This window comes from Leopardus geoffroyi, chromosome C3, assembly GCF_018350155.1.
Source record: "Leopardus geoffroyi isolate Oge1 chromosome C3, O.geoffroyi_Oge1_pat1.0, whole genome shotgun sequence".
Lineage (NCBI taxonomy): Eukaryota > Metazoa > Chordata > Mammalia > Carnivora > Felidae > Leopardus > Leopardus geoffroyi.
Window position 1 is genome coordinate 100839576 of NC_059338.1, and position 22948 is coordinate 100862523.

Sequence of the window (22948 nt, forward strand, 5' to 3'; positions counted from 1 at the left end):
CTCTCGGTTCTGTAATTCTCTTTTCTCCATATTTGTTAGTATAGAATGTGATTTATGGTGATAAAGAGCTCTTGGTTTAGCTTTTGAACTAAAAGTATAGTTTCAGCACTTGTTTGCGATGATAGTCTTTTTAAACCATTCTATGTATGTAAATCTTCCAAATTTTGTCTTAATAAGCTAATTGGGAATTTGGACAGCCTTGATATAGTTCTTTTCTAAATCTATAATTAAACTGAAGAGCAGAATGCAGCCAGCAAACTAACCACAGACATTACAGGGGGTTCTGAACACAGACATGTCACAGGGTGTTCCGAAATGTGGGGCTCCCTTTGATGCATCTCCAGCTAGCAACCTCTGCCCTTGCCTTAGTCTCCTGGTTACTCCTATTTAAGGGTTTCCCTCTCACAAGAGTCATCAATTGCTTCCCCAAATATCATGCCATAGGGTCTTTGTGCTTAAGGTGGGTTATGTTCTTAGACAGCCCTGAAAATAAAAATAAGTTGGGTTCTCCTAGTCACCTCCCCTGTCAAAGCCATTTTGTCCATCATATAGCTGATGAGTACTCCAGTTCTGTTCCTCTCACCCAGATTTCTGCACCATATACACCCTCTAATTTTTACCCCTTTCTTACACAGAGAGGGTGAGCCAAATCTCAGTTTTTGAAACTTACCTACTCTTTACACCCTGCTCAGGATGCTAATAACCATATCGGAGTAGAATCTCTTCAGAAGACAGCTGGGGAAATTGCAAATAGTATAGGCTTATTTTCATTCAGCTGTATGAAAATGCTTTATAAATCAATATTATCTTGTCAGAGTAAAGTCTAACTGAAATCCTACAATTAGCATAAAAGCAGGAGAATCAACCCAAAAACAGACTTTACGGTAAAATAAAGGTGGATATAGGGTTGGGGCACCATAAATGTCTTAGTGAGAAATAATAAGAGCCTGAATTATGAGAGAATTAGTGGAAATAAGGATAGTGAGTTGGAATTAAGTGTATAGGAGGAGACATTATCATAGAAGCCACAGGAGGAATAAAACTTTCTGAAGTGACCCAGGCTACAGGAGTTGTGAGGACCAGAAACTGAGAATGAGGTCTTGCATTAAAGTTTAGAAAACTGGTCGTGGTCTTCAGAAAAGTAGCGTTGGGGATAACTGAATGGGTGGTTGTGGTAAACAGAGGAAGCAGATAGAACTGATGCTTCCAGAAAAATAAGAGAGTGATACTGGTTTTGTTCATTGCTAGGAAAAGATGCTCACAACTTAACTGAAATTGAACAAGTTAGCATACATGTAAAGTATGGTCAGTTATGAAAAATAAAGTTATGTTACACATACAAAAATGTATATATGTCTAGAAAGTAGACTTGTAAAATATAATGAAGAATTATATCTGAGGAAGTAACTTTTTGTCTGTGTCGATTCTTTTTTTTTCCAACACAGTTGCAGATTTTGGAAAATATGGTAGTAAATAAGAAACATTTGGAAAGGATCAATAGGTTTGTAAATAAGAGAAGGTCCATGAAATAGACTCCATATGCAGATAAAGCAGTTGAACAGTTTACAGAAAAAAAAATCCTGGGCTAGGTGGGAAGAATCAGATATTAATGGTTAATTCAAAGAGCAACCTTGGCCCTAATTCCTGGTTTCTGAGTTCTTTTCAGAAGAAGAACAAAACTCCTGTTTCAATATCTTCCTAGAAGAGAAGCTATAAAAATCAAATCGGGGCTGTTAGGAGCCCAGGAGAAGCAGGGAGAGCATCTTGTGGAACTAAAACCTATATAGATCTGCTACAACTAGCTGTAAATATATCAGATGTTGAATCATTATAACTACAGGAAAGGTGTGGTATACAGCTCACTTTGTTGTATAGCTGCTAGTTTGTATACTTGGGGCTTCATATTATTTTATATGCAATAAAAATTGTATGTAGGGCAAAGAGGATGTGGTCTCAAAGCTAAAGTCTCAATAGTTGCTGAGTTTTCTGGTCCTTCTCTTACTTCTTTCTTCTGTGGGTTAACCTGATAAAATGAAGTCAGTGTGACCTCCTATATCTTGTTATGTTTATGACTTTGCTTGGTATAGTGATAACTAAAAGTTATATGAGTTTTTCATATTTTAGAAATTATATTAGGTTATAAGATTTTATATCTGAATTTTATACTAGGGCTAGAAATAGTATTTTGTTTCTTTAAAATTACTCTTTTTATCATTAGATATAGTAAAGTTTATAAGGTTCATACATCAATTTTCCAGATGCTGTTTCAACATTTACTTAGTATCATCCCACCTTGTCCATCCAATAGGATATTTCTGTTTAAAAATAACCATAAATGTAAGTAATATTACATAGGTGAGCATCCAATATAATTTATAGAATCTTCAAAAGAGATGTAATTATAAGTAACAATTACATTATCCTGAAGTTAGTGTATGGCCTTTGTACCCATTTTTTTTTCTTGTTTAAAAACTTCAGATAAAATTTACTTATAAATTATGCACATTGCTTGTAAAAATGCACAGCTGGATAGGTTTTACAACTATATACATTGCCCATCACCTCCTGTAGTGGGTTAAATAGGCTCCGCACTCCCAACCCCTGCCCTCATTCATGTCCACCTGGAGACTCAGAATATGACCTTATTTGAAAATAGGGGCTTTGCAAATACATTTGAGTATGGAGATCATACTAGATTAAGGTGGTCCCTAAATCCAATGACAGGGTCTCTGTTAGCGACAGGACACACAGAGGTACATAGAGAAGAAGACTATGTGCCAATGGAGTCAGATTGGAGATCTGCCACCAGCCACGGAAAATCTGGGGCCACCAGAAGAAGAGAGAAGGATTCTTCCCTAGGGTCTTCAGAGGAAGCATGGCTCTATGGACACCTTGATTTCAGACTTCTAGCCTACAGAACTGAGAGAATGAATTCCTGGTGTTGAAGTCACTACATTGTGGAATTTGTTAAGGCAGGCTTAGGAAACAAACATACCTGCCAAAAATTCCAGTATACCCCTTTCCAGTCAGTCTTAAACCCTCAAAGGCATTTAATGTTCTAATTTGTGTCCCCATAGATTAGTTTCACGTGTCCTTGACATCAATATAAATAGTTATATGGAGTATACCTTTTTCTTTTTTTAATCTGACTTCTTTGTTCAACATACTATATAGAAGTTTCATTCCTGTTCATGTGTCAGTAGTTTTTTTCATCATTAAAATACACTACAATTTATCCATTCTTTTGGTCACAGACATGTGGATTGTTACCTCCTACTTATATTTTATACGTTTAGGACATCTGTAGTTGTCACTGGTTTAGAAGTTCTACATTACTGTTTTTGAGGTTGCTACCTAGAGTTTTAGCAAATACATTTAACTTGACAAAGTTTAATTCGTGTTGGTCTTCCTCACTCAAAATATAGAAACTTGAAATGCTTTTTGTTTTCCCTCCTTAACTCTTCCACATTATTGCTGTTAAATATAAAATATGTATTATTTTTAAACCCTGGAAATTAATCATTACTTTTTAAAAACTGGAACTTTTAATAGACACACCAACATTTCTCAATTGATTTGATCACTATTGCTTATTACATTCTACTTCCTTCTGGGTTCCATTTCATTTTTCCAATAAATACAGTTTAATCTTTTGGTGAGTGGTTAATAAGTTTCTTGCCTTTAATTTGGCTGAATGGATCTTTATTTTGGCCTCATTCTTAAACTATCATTTAATTGCTTGTAGAATTATAGTTTGATAATTTTCTCTTAGCATGCTGAAGAAAATATTTCACTATCTAACACTTATTATTTCTGATGAGATTTCTGCTAGAGGCCAAAATTGTATTCCTTTGTATGTACAATAAAACCTTGGATCGCAAGTAACTTACTCTGCAAGTGTTCAGCAAGACAAGCAAACATTTCTAACAAATTTTAACTTGATAAATAAATGAGCTATGTCTTGCAATACAAGTAGTATATGATGCCGAACGTCACATGAGCACAACTGAGCCAATGGTTCTTGCAATTTGCTTTGATATACAAGTGCTTTGGATTACAAGCATGTTCCAGAATGAGTTATGCTCGCAAACCAAGGTTTTACTGTTTCCCGCTGGTTTGACTTCATTCTTTAGTATAAATATGCTGTGTTCAGATGCAGACTTATTTTTACTGATCTCCTCAGTTCTACGAAGCTTTCATCTAAGAATCCATCTCTTTCTTTAAATCTGGAAACTGATCAGCCATGATCTCTTTGGATATTACATCTTACTCATATTCTCTATTTTTTGATACTACAACACGTAATAATCATGTATTAAAACTTTTTCTTTTTACATGCTTCTTACCTTTTTCACATCTTTTTCACATCTTTTTCTTTTCACATCTTTTTTCACATCTTTCATCTTTTTTTGGTGCTACAGTTATTTAAACATGTTTTCTAGTTAAATACCTTTTTTTTTTCTAATGTACCATTCAACTTGTCTATAGAATTGTTTTTCAGTTTTAAAATTTTCATTTCTTTCTAACTTGCACAGTCACTATATGATATTGTTTCTTCCCGTGTGATTTCTAGTTCTTGTTTTATCTCTTCAAATATTCTGAAGATAATCATTTTAGACTTTCAGATGGTTCTATTATATATGACTGGTTAGGTGTGAAGTCTTTCTGAGATTGATGACTCTACCCATGGAGGTTTGCTTGTACGTGTGATTGGTTCATTTTTTTTGTTTGTTTGTTTGTTTAACATTCATTTTTGAAAGGCAGAGACAGAGTGCAAATGGGGGAGGGGCAGAGGGGGAGGGAGACACAGAAACAGAAGCAGGCTCCAGGCTCCGAGCTATCAGCACAGAGCCCGATGCGGGGCTGGAACTCACGGACCACGAAATCATGACCTGAGGTGAAGTTGGCCACTTAACCAACTGAACCACCCAGGCGCCCAGTGATTGGTTCATTTTGATGTGAAGTTTGTTTTCCATGCAAGTTCCAGGCCTCAGGATTGTAGAAAACTTTATAAGGTAGTTTGATATTTGTTACTTTGTGGGTTTTCCTGGATTGACGTTTTTATGTTAGCCTCTTGATTTAGTTATTTGACACCAGATTGATAGTTTGAACTTGTATCCCATACTTGGATATATTGTGGATTTGGGGGTTCTTGTGCCTCATGGGCTATGTTTTCTCTCTACTGTGCTCACCCACTCTATCCCCCTAATCTGGGGTTGAAATCTTCTCTGGAAAATTAGGGCAGGGGCTTCTAGTACTGGTTTCATGTGCAAACAGCCCTCACAACTCCAGTCTACATAGGAGACCCAAGTGTCTGGTCTTCATGTGCATATTTCTTGGCCTTGATTCAAGACCCTGACATAAGGTCTGCTTCTGTCTGGTCTAACATCTCCACAGGCCATGGTAGACCTTCAGCCCTACCTCTGAGTTTCCTCTTTGTTTCTAAGTTTGGTTGTGTATTAACCTTTTTTTTTTTCGGGTTGGGAGTGGATATTTTGTTCCACATTTCTATGTGATTAGAGTAGGACCAGAGACCCTTGTCTCTTCAGCATGTTGTATTGACCGGAGGTCTGATCATACTTTTATTTGAATGTGTGTTTTGTGTTTTCTCTTACAGCTAGTTATGTATCAAATCCCATTTGCAAGGGTTGTTTGTCTTGTTCAAAGGACAACGGGTGCAGCCGATGTCAACAGAAGCTGTTCTTCTTTCTTCGAAGAGAAGGCATGCGCCAGTATGGAGAATGCCTGCATTCCTGTCCATCTGGCTACTATGGACACCGAGCCCCAGATATGAACAGATGTGCAAGTGAGCAGTTGACTTTTGTCTACTATTTACTGTTTATGAAACTTGGGGGGAGTTAAATTGAAAATTTTGGCTAAAAACAAGTGTAATTTTAATATGCTACAGAAATAGTGCAATCTTAAACTTAAAATTCAGTGGGGGTAGGATAAGAATATTTTTATCTTTTGTCTAGAAGTACATTGCATACACACTTTTTATTTTTAGGTTATTTAAGTATTTTTTGTATAACACGCATCTCCAACACAAGCTTGTTAAGAAGATCTGTATAAGGCATACTTAGCGCAACAACAGCAAAATTCCCAAGGAATTTAAATGTCTTTATACTGGGAACATTGTCTCCACTTTACTACAGTGCCTATGGCTTCTTTTGCCTCTTTTTTTTATCTGAGTTTGTAATCCATAGTTTAATCTATAATACATTATATTAAATAGTTCTGTAAAGCACCATTACTAATGAAAGATTTAACTAAAATATTTAGTTCATTTTAGAATATTTTGAGTTCTAAGTTTAACAATTAGAAAAAGTATTAAGGAATGGCATTCTATACATAGTCATATAGGAATGATTTTTATCTTTTAATCCAAAAATCACTTATAAAATGATTCTCAACTTCTAAGTGAATAGTAGTAATTGGAATTAAAAAAAAAATGAATGACATACCAAAAGAACATCCCTTTCTTTAAGGAGCTTAAATGTTAGGGCATAGAGAGGATAAGGAAAAAAACAAAACAAAACGTGGAGCGAAATGACAAAATGACAAAAGGGTAAAAGTTTAATTTTAATTCAGTACACTAAGCTATATCAGGCAAGCAGTATGTTAGGGGAGTAATTTAATTACCTCCCATTAATACTGTATACATGGCTATTAAATCAGCCAAGGCCTTTAGATTAGAGGAGAGTTTGAATTGAATCATCCAAGGACAATATTATTTTGGAAGAAGGCAGAACTAATGGTGGGAGGTTAAATAGATTTTAGAAAGAAGGAGACACACATGTGTAAAAATAATGTGCTTGGAGAACAATAAGTCCCATCTGGGATGTGATTGGTATTTTGGCAAGGCCATTTAATCTACATTGCTGAACATTCAGTATCCTCAGTCCCTGCCCATGAAATGTTCTTTGTGCCCTCAAGTCACTGTGACAAGTAAAAATGTACCCAGACATTTTTGAACACCTCCTAGATGATTAGTCCAATCTATAATACATTATCTCTGGATAAGAACCATTGAGTCGGATGGGCTTAGTAGGTGGTGTGGTTGGAACTGAGAATGGAAAGGGACAGAGGTTGGAGTGCAAGGATAAAGGACTTGAATGCTGTGCCAAGGAGTCTGGATATTACCTACAGGTTTCAAGCAGAAGAGGACTGAAGAGGTTGCTTTGTTCAGGATAGTTTTAGCGGCAGTGGGGGCAATGAATTGGAGAAGGACAGAAAGTAGAGGAAAGCTACTGTAACAGTTACAGATGAGAAATCACATTCTGATGAAAGGTCTGTGGGTAATGAATTCCAGAGATTTTAAAAAATAGAATCAAGGAGACATAGAAACTAACTTCAGAGAGTGAAAAGAGAATCAAATTTGGTCCTAAGTTTTCTAGGTGAATAATTTTCCATTAGCAGAGATAGAAATACATAGGCTCAGTGAAAATTCGTATCTGCTTCTATTTCATGGAATTGTTTGGATTAACAATTACAGAGACAGAACTCCCAACCTCTGACAACAGACTGTCTAATTTTTCAAGTATGTACCTTGTCCTTAATTTTTTGATTTGGGGGCTATCTAGTAATTTGTCTGCCATAGTTTTTTTAACTTCCATGGAATGATAGGTTTACCTTAAAAGGGAGTCCTAGTCAGATTGCATTAGACCACCTGGTGGGAGGGGGCAGGATTTGCGTTCCTGAATATTTGGTGCATTTTTCATTCCATACCATCAGTGTACAAGGAAGATGAGGTAAGAGTGTAGATGGCTCCAGGCAGTTATTCCAAGTTCTAGGCCTAGACTTAAGCAGTCTGTGTATGGACAGTACCCTGACAATGTAATGTGTTACTCAACCCTAGGACATTGGCGAGTCCGAGGGGCTGCTAATGATAACTATGCAGGGACACTGTTGTAAACCAGGACTGTCCCAGGCAAACCTGTATGGATAGCCACCTCAGCAATACTTTATAGTGTATCAACAGATATATCTTCAAACACATTTTGGCTAAGTTTATCCCTTTTCTCAGAAAGGAGAGCAGTGACTGTAAATCAGCCTTGGAAAGAGAATTTCCATGTGAGAATGGGTTTGCTGTGGTTATACTTATTGTAACTGAATGTAATCGATGTTGCAGTTTACTGACTTAGAGGAAATCATTACTTATCTGGTAAAGCTGGAAGGGCTTATGAGTAAGATTCCTGTGAATCAAAGTGAAAGTGGAGAATTATTTCTTAATTCTCACTATGTGACTTGGGATGGCCATGATTCTTTCATACCAATTATTTGATTTTTTCCCCCATACTTTGCATATATTCCATTGTTGTTTGTATTGTATTCAGAGGATGAGACAGAGTTAAATTGGAAAAGCTGTTACAGACTTAGAATTTGAAATCATACCCACTTTTTATTAAGCAATTATTGCTCTACAGTAGAGAAGAAAATTGTACTTCAAGCAACAGTAGATTTAAATTTTTTTTTAATGTTTATTTATTTTTGAGAGAGAGCGAGCAAGAAAGAGCATGCATGAGTGAGCAGGGGAGGGGCAGAGAGAGAGGAAGACACAGGATCTCAAGCAGGCTCCAGGCTCTGAGCTGTCAGCACAGAGCCCGATGAGGGGCTCAAACCCACTAACCACAAGATCATGACCTGAGCTAAAGTCAGACACTTAACAGAATGAGCCACCCAGGCACCCCAACAGTAGCTTTTTAAAAACATTCTTTTTCAGAGAGTGAGAGAACAAGCAAGGGAGAGGGGCAGAGGGGAAGAGAGAGGAGAGAATCCCAAGCAGGCTCCATGCTTAGTATGCAGTTGGATGTTGGGCTCAATTTCATGACCCTGCCAGGATAATGACCTGAGCCAAAATCAAGAGTTGGACACTCAGCTGAGTGAGCCACCCAGGTGCCCCAAGCACAGTAGCTTTATAAAACTTCCTAGCACATCTGTTTTAAGATTTTAATTGCAAAGCAGTATCTTCAGAAGGAAGACTTGCTTTATGAAATGTTGGCTAGGTTTGGCCTCTTGGTACATACAGTATGGAGCTTATAAAGCCAGACATGCTTTTAAAAACCAATTCAGTATCCATTTGAAGCATATTATGAAAAATATATACACTCAAGGACACTAAGAGCTGCCATTGTCTCTGATGGTGTTAGGTGATATTTCTCTCGTTACTTTTTTCTCATTTATTGAAAAACTCATTTACATGAAAAAACTTTATTCCTTAGATAGTTACAAATATTCTTTGTAGAAAGCTTAGAAAGCACATAGGCCTTAAAAAAACAGCAAAAGCAAAAATAAAAAAAAAACAGTCAAAGATAACAAAAGTTAACATTTGGCTTCTACCCTCAACTTTTGTTTCTATGTATATTTATGTCTTTCTCCCTTTACAAGTGTACCCCTGTTCTATTTTGTAACTTGTTTCAACTTAATGGATCTTGAACATTATGTTAATGTCATTAAATATGGCTGCATATATCCTACTGAGTGGATATATCCTAATATATTTAATCACCTATTAAGAATTTGATTTTAGTTTTTCAATAATATGAAGAATATTCTTATATAGTCTCTCATATACACACTTTAGTTTTATACATTTATCTGATTTGCATAAGATAAACTTTTAAACATAAAAACATGTTTTCAGCTTTATTAAGATTAACATGTAACAATATCACAAATTTAAAGACTTTTGATATATATTGCCAAATGGCCTTCTAGAAAAGTTGCGCCAGTCCACAAATTAACTAATAGCAGACATTTGCCCTTGCGTCTAACAATAAGTGCTATTTACAAAAAGTACAAAAAATGCATTTTTTGGTTTAATATTTTCTTTGGTAAGGTGAAGTTCATTTGTTTTTTACCTGAATATTGGCATTATGACATTTACCAGAATCTCTGGCTTTTTTTCTTCTGTTTGCAAAACTGTCTTGTTCTTAGTGATTAAAAAACTTTAAATGAAATATCACAAGAAATTTATGTTCAAGATTATGAATGGAGAGTTCAACGGATTATCACAAAAAGGGCAACTTGTGCAACTGCAATACAGGTCAAGAGGAATGTTAGCGCCCCAAGAATGCTTATGAGGTCTTTTAACAATCACTCCTATCTCTTCTGCCTCCACAAAACTACCATCCTGACTTGTAACCAAAACACATATAAAAGATTACTCATGATCCTTTATAAAGATCTATAAATTGGAAACAACCCAAATGTCCAAGCAACACAACATTGAAAAAATGCATAACATATTAAAAAAGAAAATATATAAAAGGAGAAATGAATGAACTACCTCAACATGCAGCAACATAGATAAATCTCACAATGTAATGTTGAATGAAGGAAGTCATAAAATGATACATTGACATACATTGTGAAAATAGTTAAAACTAATCTGTGGTACTAGAAGTAAGGATTGTGGTTCTTCTATGCGTTTATTGAACACTTCCTTTGTGCTGGATTTTGTACCGGTTACCTATCGATATGGTAATGAGTCATAATTAGTTGGTGCCCTTGAGTTGCTTATGGTATAGTGTAGTGGTTCTCTACCATGGGTAATTTCTCCCCTTAGGGGACATGTGGTAATGTTTGCAGATAATTTTGGTTATTACAGTTGAAGGGATGCTGGTGGATAGACTATAGATACTGCAAAACATTAGACAAAGGCATAGGACAGCCTCCTGCAACAAAGAACCATGCGGCCCAAAACATCAGTAGCATTGAGGCTGAGAAACCCTGTTCCAGTGGAGCAGGCAGACAAGTAATCAATTAGTTCAGGGTGGGGGTGTGATAAAGGGTGCTAATTTGCTTCTGTTTGCTACCAATTACTCTGTTAGATACATATTTTCTCATTTTTCAAAGAAGCGTGCAGAGGATGTCATACTATTTTTATTTTCTGTATGAAGTTTCCTAAACTGAGTGAAACGCACTTTCCGAAGGTTGGGTGGATTTCATCAATGGGGGAGATGACCCTTATAAAGACTATAGGCATTTTCAGAATTGTTAGGAGTTAAGCGTTCTAGCTAAGAAAAAAAGAAAGGAAAAGCACACTTGAAGGTGTGGAGACACACAGAAAATCATCCACTGTTAAGTAAAATGTAGGTGATTGAGTCCAGTTCCACTGCATAACCAGAAATGATAGTCAAGGTGGCGCGACTGAGTTTGACAGACCTTTTGTGCTAAAGTTAGTCGGTTTAAGCACCTTCCTGAAGCCACAAGTAGTCAGTGAAGGATTTTAAGTAGGGGGATAAGAAGAGGAAATATTTTTCTTTCGGCAGAATGAAATGTGAGTTAAAGGGAAGTCAGCAATGAAGGTGGCAAAGACAATAATCTAGGTTAAAAAAAATGAAATGAGAATAGATATTTCCTCCTCAGACCCTCCCTGGCTAATCTGTCTAAAATGTTAACTTTCCTTCCCAATGTTTCCTTTCTTCATTTTTTATCTCTCCCCCCTTTCCTCATTCTTTCACCCCCTCCTTTCCTCCCTTCTTTCCTCAGCACTATGGGTAGCTAACATACTCAGGTTTTGCCTGTTTTATTCACTTCTCCCAATAGAATGTAAGCTCCAAGAGGGGAAGGGACTTAAGACTGTTTGGCTTGAATACAGGCTTACGATCTGCAGAACAGTGTTGACACATAGTGGGGCTCAACACATTTATTCAATGAATAAATGAAGGTAATCATAGTGGAAACGGGAACGAGAGGGATAGGGATAATCAACAGGACTTGATAATGAATGGGATGTTGACTAAAGGTGAAGGGAGACTGAGATTACTCTTATGATTTTGGCTTGGAAGTTGGGTAGTGAATTTATGAAGGTACGGAATAAGAGAAGGTGCATATGTGCTGGCAAGAAAGGCCATTATGGTGGAGAATGGGTGTTTTGGGACATGTTGAGTTCAAAGTGGTATGAGATATCCTGGGGAAGGTACCCAAAGGGCAGTTAGATGTAAGCATTCAAAGCTCTCAAGGGAACTCTAAACTTAGTCTTTGGCAGAAAATACTATGACCTACTCTGCATGCCTCTTTGAAAAATAAAATGAGAAAATATAGATCTAACAGAGATCATGAATAATCTTTTATATGTGTTTTGGTTACAAGTCAAGATGATAGTTGAGGGAGAAGAGAGGGGAGTGATTGTTCAAAGACCTCACAAAAGTTCTTGAGGCACTAACATTCCTCTTGACTTGTATTATGGTTGCATATGTTGCCCATTTTGTGATAATCCATTGAACTCTCCATTTATAATCTTGAACCCAAAATTGTGGTATTTTTATTTTATGGATGAAATTTCCTAAACTGAGTGAAATACACTTTCTAAAGGTTGGATGGATTTCAGCAATGGGGGAGATATTGTTTAAACAATAGAACTGTTGATCTTTATGGGAGGAGTTTCATTGTTACTACTGGGGCACTGTCCTCCTTGCTCTGGTTTGAGGGAGCACATGGAATCTTAGGCAAGCAGACATGGTGATTGTTGGTTGAAAAGTATCTATTGATAGCAAGACGGCTCTTGGATTAGGAGATTGTGTGTGTGTGTGTGTGTGTGTGTGTGTGTGTGTGTGTGTGTGGTGGAAGGAGACTTGAATGGGAAAGAGCCATATGAGGTGGAGAAATAGGGGAATGATTGAAGAAACAAGGTCACTGAGGAGACAGAAGAACATAGGATCCAAGACCTAAGTGGGAAAACTAGCCTTAGATGAAAGGCTTGTCTAATCAGAAATCTATAAAGTATCTATATCCTATCAGTCAAGCATTTGTTTTATTCATTTACCAGTAAGGGGATCAGAAATATGCTGAAGTGGCAGGAAAAGGATTAACTTTTTATGTATAAGAAAATACATATACATTTGTTGCCAGAGGCAGTGTATTTTCAAAAATAATTTGTAAACAAAAAATTACAGAAATGAGATCTGCATCCAGAGAATTTGCTACTTTTGTTTTTAGCTCCTTCTTCTGTATTTGATGATTCTGCCCTTCTCTTTGGCACTTTGTAAAAATGTGTTTTAGGCTAAGAGAATGTTAGCATTATGTTTTTGAAATGACATAGGTTTAAAAATGAGTAATTTAGAACATACAAGAAAATTTGCAGTTAAATGTAACCATCCCTTAATTGGTGAACTGCAAGACCAGTGTTGAAGGGTTTTTAAAGAATTACTGCATGTCAAATTTGAGTACTTTTAAAAATACCTGCCATTCTTGAATCATGAAGTTTAAAGATGCATTTGGAAAAAGGGTGGGGCACCTGGGTGGCTGAGTCGATTAAGCCTCAGGCTTCATTCAGGTCATGATCTCTTGGTTTGTGGGTTCAAGCCCCGAGTCAGGCTCTGTGCTGACAGCTCAGAGCCTGGAGCCTGCTTCTGATTCTGTGTCTTCCTCTCTCTGCCTCACCCTCACTTACACTCTGTCTCTCAAAAATGAATAAACATTAATTTTTTTTAAAGGAAAAAGGCCTAGGTATTTAAAATGAACAGAAGTGTTTAAAATGTTTTTAATCAAATCTGAATAACTATGAACTATAAGTGAGCAGGATGCATATACTGACTCTGAGAACCATAAAGTCCATATGATGTGTGTTTAAATATCTGTAAAGAAGCAGATCTCCGACAAATATGTTACTGTGATCTCAATGTCTGGGGGATTATATGAGAAGTAAAATAAAACTAAAAATTAAGAATGTCTTTATTTAGAAGATGCCTATGGATGGACTAAGGACCCAACTGGGTTGCTTGTGAAATTGATACAAATTAGACAGTGGTATTGTATAATCACTATTACCCAAAGTGCTGTAAATCACAATAGACAAGTAGGGTAGATGTATCACAGAATCAGAAGAGGTCAGAGAAGGGACATGTTAGCAGTAAGGTGAGAATAGTCATTGGAAGACTGTGGAAACAGTGGAACTTAGCTTTATTTTCTTCTGCCTTCACCATCTAGCCTGGGTGGCAAGGTAGTGAAGAGCTAGGGGGCATTTTGTGTTTAACACCTGTTAAAACACTGGTTGCTTTCTTCCATGCCCCGAGTTTCTTATTGGGTAGATCTGAAATGGTGCCTAAGAATTTATATTGTCAACAAATACCTAGGTGATGCTGACTTGGCCGGGTCAGAAACGAGCCTTTGAAAATTGCTGCAATGTAATAATTATGTTGTCTCCATCCATCACTGATTACGGAATAGGCCACTTTGTATTTAGTAAAAGACCAGTTTTAGTACCACCTAAGCATAATGAGGATATTTTGAGGAAATGTGTGTCCTTCTCCACATCAATCATTAATCATCAATATCATAATCAGTAATAATGTATCTGTTCGTGGACTCTACTAAGCTGATCACAATGAAATAGAATACACTGGCTTTCAGCCAGGCTTCTAATGCTCTTAAATCCTTCCTCCTCAGGCTCCTGTCTTTGCCTTCCCCACTTTCTCATGACTTGCTCTTCCTTCTTCTGAGATTTCCATTACTTTATGTATTCTGGCATGTTTAGTGTTCTAATTAATAATTATGTCTGGTATCTTAGAGTCTAATTTATTCTTTTGATTTTGTTGATACAGGTACTGCAAAAGATTCTGATTGAAATATAGCTTCCATATGAATTGAAGCTTTTTAAAAATGTTTATTTTTGAGAGAGTAAAAGAGAGGGAGTAGAATCCCAAGCAGGATCCACACTGTCAGCATGGAGCCCAATGTGGGGCTCGAACTCATGAATTCTGAGATCATGACTTGAGTCAAAAATCAAGAGTCTGTCACATAACTGACTGAGCCACCCTGGCACTCCATGAATTGAAGAATTGTAAATAATTGTTTGGGCCATATTATGAAAGGAAGAAACAGGGGAGGGTTTATGGGCAGGAGAAGAGTGATCATGGTGACTATTTAGACCGAGAGGACCCTTCTGATCGCTCTGTCCACAGCTGGCTCCTGAGCTACATGTCAGTCGGGTGTCCTAACTTACTCTTTGATGATAGGTGAAGTTCATATTGAGTCCCAGTGTCCTCATCTTTAAAAATTAGGGGAGGCTAGGAGGTCATTGCTCAAATATTCTGTGATTCTATAACTGCCTCCAGAAGTTACTGCTTTTTGCTATTCTAGTCAGCCCCTCTCCTCAAACTTCTGGTGGGAATGGCTATTCTAACACTCCCCTCAACAACCCTGTGATGTAGGTAAGTGTTTACATTTTACCATTGAAGCTCAAAGAGGTTCAGAAACCTACCCAAGGACACGCTTATGAAGCAGAGCTAAGAATGAGATCTAAGATTCTCTCTGATTGTTTTATTTATTTTTTATTTTTATTTTATTTTTTAATTTTTTTTTCAACGTTTATTTATTTTTGGGACAGAGAGAGACAGAGCATGAACGGGGAAGGGGCAGAGAGAGAGGGAGACACAGAATCGGAAACAGGCTCCAGGCTCTGAGCCATCAGCCCAGAGCCCGACGCGGGGCTCGAACTCACGGACCGCGAGATCGTGACCTGGCTGAAGTCGGACGCTTAACCGACTGCGCCACCCAGGCGCCCCTTATTTTATTTTTTAATTTTACATCCAAGTTAGCATATAGTGGTTGGAACTAGAAGGTATTATGCTAAGCGAAATTAGTCAGAGAAAGACAAATATCAAAGGATTCTCTCTGATTCTAATGCCTGTTTCTTTTTCTTTTTAAGCCAGTTTTACTGAGATATATAATTGACATATAGCACTGTGTATGTTTAAGGTGTACAGCAAAATTTTACTTATGTATCTTGTGAAATGATTACCACAATAAGTTAACATCCATCATCTCATGTAAATACAAAAAATAAAGGAAAAGAAATGAGCTGTGATTAGATCTTTGGTATTTACTCTCTTAACACCTTTCACATATACCAAAAAGCAGTATTAACTGTAGCCATCACCTTGTGTGTTTCACCCCTACTACTTATCTAACAACTGGAGGTTTGTACCTTTTGATCACCTTCATTCAGTTCCCCCTCACCCTACCTTCAACCTCTGGTAACAACAGATTTGATGTTTTTTGTTTTTGTTTTTCTCCTATGAGTTGTTTTTTCTTTTCTTTTTTTTTTTTCTTTTCTTTTTGATTTCACATATAAGTGAGATCATGCAATATTTGCCTTTCCCTGTCTGATTTATTTCACTTACCCATGTTTCTTTACTCCATGCTGCTGCTCTTAGAGAAAATAAAATCACAAAACACATTATTTGTTAAGCTTTAGAATCTTTTTTGAGCAGGGTTGAGGGTAGGTCATCACTTTTAATTGGCACACTTTGAAAAGCCATTCTCTTAAGCTGGTTCCTTTCCCAAAAAAGGACCTTGCCCTACAGGCTGCTCTGCAGAAAACATGTTCTCTTGGTTAACAGGTTACTGCCAGCTGGGAAAGTCTGATTAGCTGAAGTGGCTTTTACACCTTTATAAGAGCTGCTACCAGCCAGTTAATAAACTGACCATAACTGGATAAAGTTAAAGAATAGTTCTTTAGGGGAGGGACTGTGAGGATGGCTCTGCTGCCCCCATATCAGAAGCTAATTGAGAGGTCGTCACCTGCTGGGTCTCTTGATTCTTATGCTTTCTTAAGAAATTCCATCCCTGCAGGAGAGCTGGCTAGGTTTTGATGCACCTATGATTGGGATAAAACAAAACATTTGTTAATTGACTTTAGTTTCAGGGTATTGTATCCAAGCTTGGTCTCCACAGAGCCACAGTTTAATTGCCTGAGGCCAGCCAGTCAAGGGCCTGTCATCTAAAAGGTGCTCCCTACATATGAACTGAATAATTGATATGAATCCTAGGTGGCTCAGGGTCTCTGAGAGGAGAGCAGTTTCTGTAACATTAGTTGCTCTTCTGTAAAAGACACCTTGAACTTATTACTAACAATAGACACTTATTTAGTACTTTATTTTTGGCTAAATCTTCTCCACAGTTTATGCATATACCTGACTATTTGAGGCAAGTAAACGGGGAGGGGTGGGGGAAGCCTAGAGAAGTTAAGCAGCTCAGCTCATTCAAAGTCACTGACTGGTGCTTAGCAGAGTTGATAGTGGAATGTGTGTCTGACTAGTGACAACCCATGTTCTTTGTTCAAGCATTCTTGAAATGCTTTTTGGTTTGTTCTAAAGAGGCATTCCTTTATAAGTTCATGGGACATATAAGCTAAAAATTGAAAGTACTTATATATTTAATGAAGACATTCCTATTAACTACCTTTAATATTTAAAATCTCGTAAGGGTAAATTCCTAGTAGCACTGCTAGGAATTTACCCAAGGGATACAGGAGTACTGATGCATAGGGGCACTTGTACCCCAATGTTTATAGCAGCACTCTCAACAATAGCCAAATTATGGAAAGAGCCTAAATGTCCATCAACTGAAGAATGGATAAAGAAATTGTGGTTTATATATACAATGGAATACTACTTGGCAATGAGAAAGAATGAAATATGGCCTTTTGTAGCAATGTGGATGGAACTGGAGAGTATTATGCTAAAGGAAATAAGTCATACAAAGACAGATACCATATGTTTTCACTCGTATGTGGATCCTGAGAAACTTAACAGAAGACCATGGGGGAGCGGAAAGGGGAAAAAGTTACAGAGAGGGAAGGAGGCAAACCATAAGAGACTCTTAAAAACTGAGAATAAACTGAGGGTTGATGGGGGGTGGGAGGGAGGGGAAAGTGGGTGATTGGCATTGAGGAGGGCACCTGTTGGGATGAGCACTGGGTGTTGTATGGAAAACAATTTGACAATAAATTTCATATTAAAAAAATAAAATCTCGTAATGGTAAAGACACTAATTTCTTGATCATTAGGAAGCTGGTGGTACAGTGAAGCAACCAGGTAGGCTTCTATTCATCATGTGACAGCCCTTTTCACTGTCTTTATTATTCTTTTAGTATAATGATGAGGATAGATGATGATGAATGCAATTGGGTGATACTTTTCTATGTAATTGGGTGTATTGTGAAATCTCTCCTGTCTCATCATTTTGTAGGTGGAGTTCAAGTAAAGAGAAAGTAGTAGCTTTTAATGTGTTGTGCGAAAGAAAACAAATAGTAACAGCCATTTCAAATAGTGCTTAAAAGGATGTTTTGTTCAATTAATAAGTACTTAAACTGATCATCCAGAATGAATGTGTGTGTGTGTGTGTGTGTGTGTGTGTGTGTGTTCACAGCCCTACAAGGCTTCTGTCAGGCATGTAGAAATTCCCTTAATTAAAAAAAAATTATTGTTATATAGATTTGGAAGAGACTGGTTAATTCTCTCACTCTCTCTGCCTCCTCTCTCTCAACTCTCACCAAAAATATGCATATTGAGGTTTCTAAATAAGAACTTTCCCAGAGTTGCACAATTATCCAGTAACAGTGTGACCCCAGTGACTGAGATACTGTCATATTGTTCCTTAAAAAATAAACCATGGAATACAGAAGAAACTGCTATGCACAATTACAAACCTGCATATAGAAAAATCTCAGGTTCTTTGACAATTTTTTTTTTCTGAAATGGTCAGTTTAAGTGTTTTCATTCCCACTAAGGATCAAAGACATTAGATTTTATCTTCTAAAGAGAGAAATCAATTTGTGGTTAAATCACATCTTTATTTTTTTAATATGAATTTATTTAAATATGAAATTTATTGTCAAATTGGTTTTCATACAACAAGTTCTCATCCCAACAAATGCCCTCCTCAATGCCAATCACCCACTTTCCCCTCCCTCCCACCCCCCATCAACCCTCAGTTTATTCTCAGTTTTTAAGAGTCTCTTATGGTTTGGCTCCCTCCCTCTCTAACTTTTTTTTCCCCTTCTCCTCCCCCATGGTCTTCTGTTAAGTTTCTCAGGATCCACATACGAGTGAAAACATGTGGTATCTGTCTTTGTATGACTTATTTCCCTTAGCATAACACTCTCCAGTTCCATCCACATTGCTACAAAAGGCCATATTTCATTCTTTCTCATTGCCAAGTAGTATTCCATTGTATATATAAACCACAATTTCTTTATCCATTTCTCAGTTGATGGACATTTAGGCTCTTTCCATAATTTGGCTATTATTGAGAGTGCTGCTATAAACATTGGGGTACAAGTGCCCCTATGCATCAGCACTGCTGTATCCCTTGGGTAAATTCCTAGCAGTGCTATTGCTGGGTCATCGGGTAGGTCTATTTTTAATTTTTTGAGGAAACTCCACACTGTTTTCCAGAGCAGTTGCGCCAGTTTGCATTCCCACCAACAGTGCAAGAAGGTTCCTGTTCCTCCATATCCTCTACAGCATCTATAGTCTCCCAATTTGTTCCTTTTAGCCACTCTGACTGGCGTGAGGTGATATCTCAGTGTGGTTTTGATTTATATTTCCCTTAAATCACATCTTTAAAAGAGCACTAGATTAGAAGGAACTCAGCTCTGATTTGAGCTCTAAAAGTAACTAGCTTTGCAAGCTTACACAAGTTACATAGTATGGTCTAGGGCAATAGTCTTCTAGTTCCAATAACTGTCATAAGTGTATGAAAAAAAAACTGAGTAATATTTACTGTTGGCAGTCACCATTTTCATATTGGTCTCTTTGTGACTTTATATATATTTTAAGTCTAGTTTCTGCAAAATCCTTTCTCCCTGCAATACTCATTTCTACTTGGTTTACAGTTAAGGAATATGCATACTTCTTGTTTCTTAGACAAAGATAAAAAAAAAAGATCTAAGAGCTTCAACACCATATTTAATCAGTTGGTGCCTAATTCGGAAATGGAGCTCTTTATAATGTAAAGTATTTTTATACCAAAATCATGCTATTGCATTAAAATGTACAAGGCAGACTCCGTTTCAATATTTATTTTAAGCTGATAGAAATTTAATGGATTTGTTAGTCATTTGGCAGCTATACCTGGCATCCAATGTTATGTCAAGCACCTATGCTAGGCCCTGTGATGCAGAATAGAATAAGACATGTTCTGTTTTCTTCATGAGATCTTCATTTGACGAGAGGATTATGATGAATGTAAGAACAACCACGAGAGTAGAATTGTTGTCTCAGGTACCTGGATGCTGGGAGGGCATGGGGAGTTGAGAGGAAACTTCAGCATTGCCAGGGTAAAGGTACCACGGCAATGAGGCAAGGGAAGTAGAAGGATATGTGCAGACAGAGGGATGTTGGGCTTTAAAATCAAGGGTTTGAACTGAACCTGGAAGTAAAGGGAAGCTGCTGAAGGATTTTAAACTTGAGCTTTGGAAGATCACAGTGGTCTTTCTGTGGCTAAGGCGGAGCCATCTTAGTTTATTTTATTTTTTATTTTTTTTTTACATTTACTTATTTTTGAGAGAGAAACACAGCACATGTGGGGAGGGGCAGAGAGAGAAGGAGACAGAATTCAAAGCAAGCTCCAGGCTCTGAGCTGTCAGCACAGAGCCTGACACGGGCTCCATCCCGCAAACCATGAGATCGTGACCTGAGCCGAAGTTGGACGCTCCACCAACTGAACCACCCAGGCACCCCAGAGCCATCTTAGTTTAGATCATTGTGACCTATAGCCCCGGTGTGGCTAAGCCATCAAGATTTGAAGAAGCAGACCACATCAGACATGCCATCAACAGCGACAGTAATGGTGATTTCACTTCACACTATGGATGTTTCGTATGCTGGTCCACGGCAGTGATGCTCTAGCACCTTGTGAGCACACCCTGCTCGTATTACACAACCCTCTAAAGAAAAATCATGGAGCACTCGTTCTATTTATTCTGGAAGCCAAATTATATCAAACAGCCTGAGAGCTAGAATACTTATTTTCTTCTCTGTCACTTTGTAGTTTGTAACATGGCTTTATAATTTTCAGGACTCTTAACAGAAGATTTAAAAATTTTTTAATTTAGGGTCCTAAAATGCTTGCTCTGATGTGTAACAGAAGAAGTCTTCTTTCTCACACTTACATGTAATTTTCTTAGGAGTTTGTAGTTCTCTTGAATGAGCCTCTCATTTCAGTTTAGACCCAAGTTTGACAGAATCATTCTGCTTTAAAGGCAGGTGCTACCTTGTGGTCTGTTTTCCTTTGTGCAAATAAAGCTTCTACTTAGCACTTCATCTTTTAAAGTGTGTTTGCATCCATCCTTTCATTTGCTCCTGGAAATCCTAGGACGGAAGCAGTGTTATCCCCACTTATGGAGCAAGTAAGCAGTTCTGAGGAGTCCACTGGCAAGCCTGAGGGTTTGCAGCCTCTGCATTGCATGGCTGAAACTATCTATTTAATTGTAATCAAACTGGATAAGCAGAACTAACAAAGCTACCTTCACAGAGTTGGGCAGATATATCAGCCTGTATATCAGGAGGCATAACTGTAATGCAGGTTTTAACCAAAATGCATTGTTTGGTAAAATTTTTCTCCCTTCTTTCTCTCCCACCAACACTTCACTGACTAGTCAATGCATATGTAATCAAGAAACCACAGGCTTATTAAAGGCAGTATGGAATTTTGATCTATTGATAACTCCTAAGGAGTCCTATTTCTTGATTTATCAATATAGTACGAAAAACAGGGAAGTACAAATGTTCCCATGTTGAGATAATTCAATTCCAGCAGCGTCTTGTTCGTTTGATATTTGTATTATGTACACACCAGATGATGTATTTAAGACATCATTATGCCTCCCTAAGCTTAAATGCTACCATTTGGTGTTTCAAACATGAAGCCTGGTTCTTTCTTCCTTCAATGTGCCCATGGATTTCAATCATTTTCTAGCCTAGGACTCAGCAAACTATGACCCATGGGCAAAATCTGGCTTGCCAGCTTTTCGGGGGGCCCTTGTAAAAAATAGCTTTGAGAGTTTTAAGTGGTTGAAAAAAATGTCAAAGGGGGAACAATATTTTGTGGTACACAAAAATGATACTTCAAATTTCAGTGTTCATAAATAAAGTTTTATTGGAAAACAGCCATGCACTACATATTGTCTATGGCTGTTTTTGATCTACAACAGAGTCGAGTAGTTTAGACAAAGACTGCATGGCCCACAAAACCTAAAATATTTACTATCTGGCCGTTTAGAGGAAAAGTTTGATGTTTCTTGTTCTAGCCTATTTAGAGTGTGAAGGGATTAAGAGATTCTTCTTGTTTTCCTTGAATGAGGGTTGAGTGGAGAGCAACCCCATGTTAGCTTCCATATACTTTGCTGTTTAGTTGGGTGGACAGAGGTGTATTTGCCAACATTTGGAAAAGTTCAACTAAATCTCAGGTCTTCAGTTTACAATAAACTGCTCTGGTTCCACCTTAATATGAAAAATTGACAAGTTAAAAAGGGAAAAGCACACAAGGTGTAACCAAGATGAGAGATCTGCTACTTGGTAGGAAAATAAAATCTGATAAGAGACATGAATTTGCTTTATGATTTTTACAATTGTTTCATTGTTACCATATTCCTTCCATTTGAGATAGTTGTCCTCCCCTCTCATTTGCTTTAAATAGGAAAAAAAAAGTCCCTTTAAACACCTGCCTTTGTATTCTCAGTAAATGTGTCCAAGTTTTAATTTCAGTTATTTTGAGAATACTTCAAATATGCATCACTTGAATATACAGGAAGTGAAGCCAACGTTTTTATAGTTCCTCATTGTTTGATTGAATAATTTTACATAAACATCAGTGTTTCTTCAGATTTTTTTCTGTGGGTGGGCCAGACATAATTTTTAAACATTCTAATATTAGAATGCATCTACCAACATATATTTCCCAATTTGAGTTTTGGGTATTTATTTTTTAAGTTTATTTATATATTAGCATGAATGGGGGGTGCAGAGAAAGAGAGAGAGAGAGAGAGAGAGAATCTCAGGCAGACCCATGCTGTCAGCACAGAGCTTGATGTGGGGCTTGATCTCAGAAACCCTGAGATGATAACCTGAATCTAAATCAAGAGTGTGATACGTAACTGACTGAGCCACCCAGGTGCCCCAAGGTTTTGTGTGTTTTTTTTAATGAACTATTGTAACAC

General features: G+C 37.3%; 1 protein-coding gene across 2 annotated transcripts in view; it reads left to right on the forward strand.

Annotated features, from left to right (window-relative positions):
* The window catches only part of RSPO2 (R-spondin 2), a 159187-nt gene that overhangs the window by 73271 nt on the left and 62968 nt on the right, over positions 1 to 22948 (forward strand). For both annotated transcript variants that reach the window (XM_045453900.1, XM_045453899.1), the window contains exon 3: positions 5618 to 5806. In XM_045453900.1, coding sequence (XP_045309856.1) covers positions 5618 to 5806 — 189 coding nt within the window. The remainder of the gene's footprint in view (positions 1 to 5617; positions 5807 to 22948) is intronic.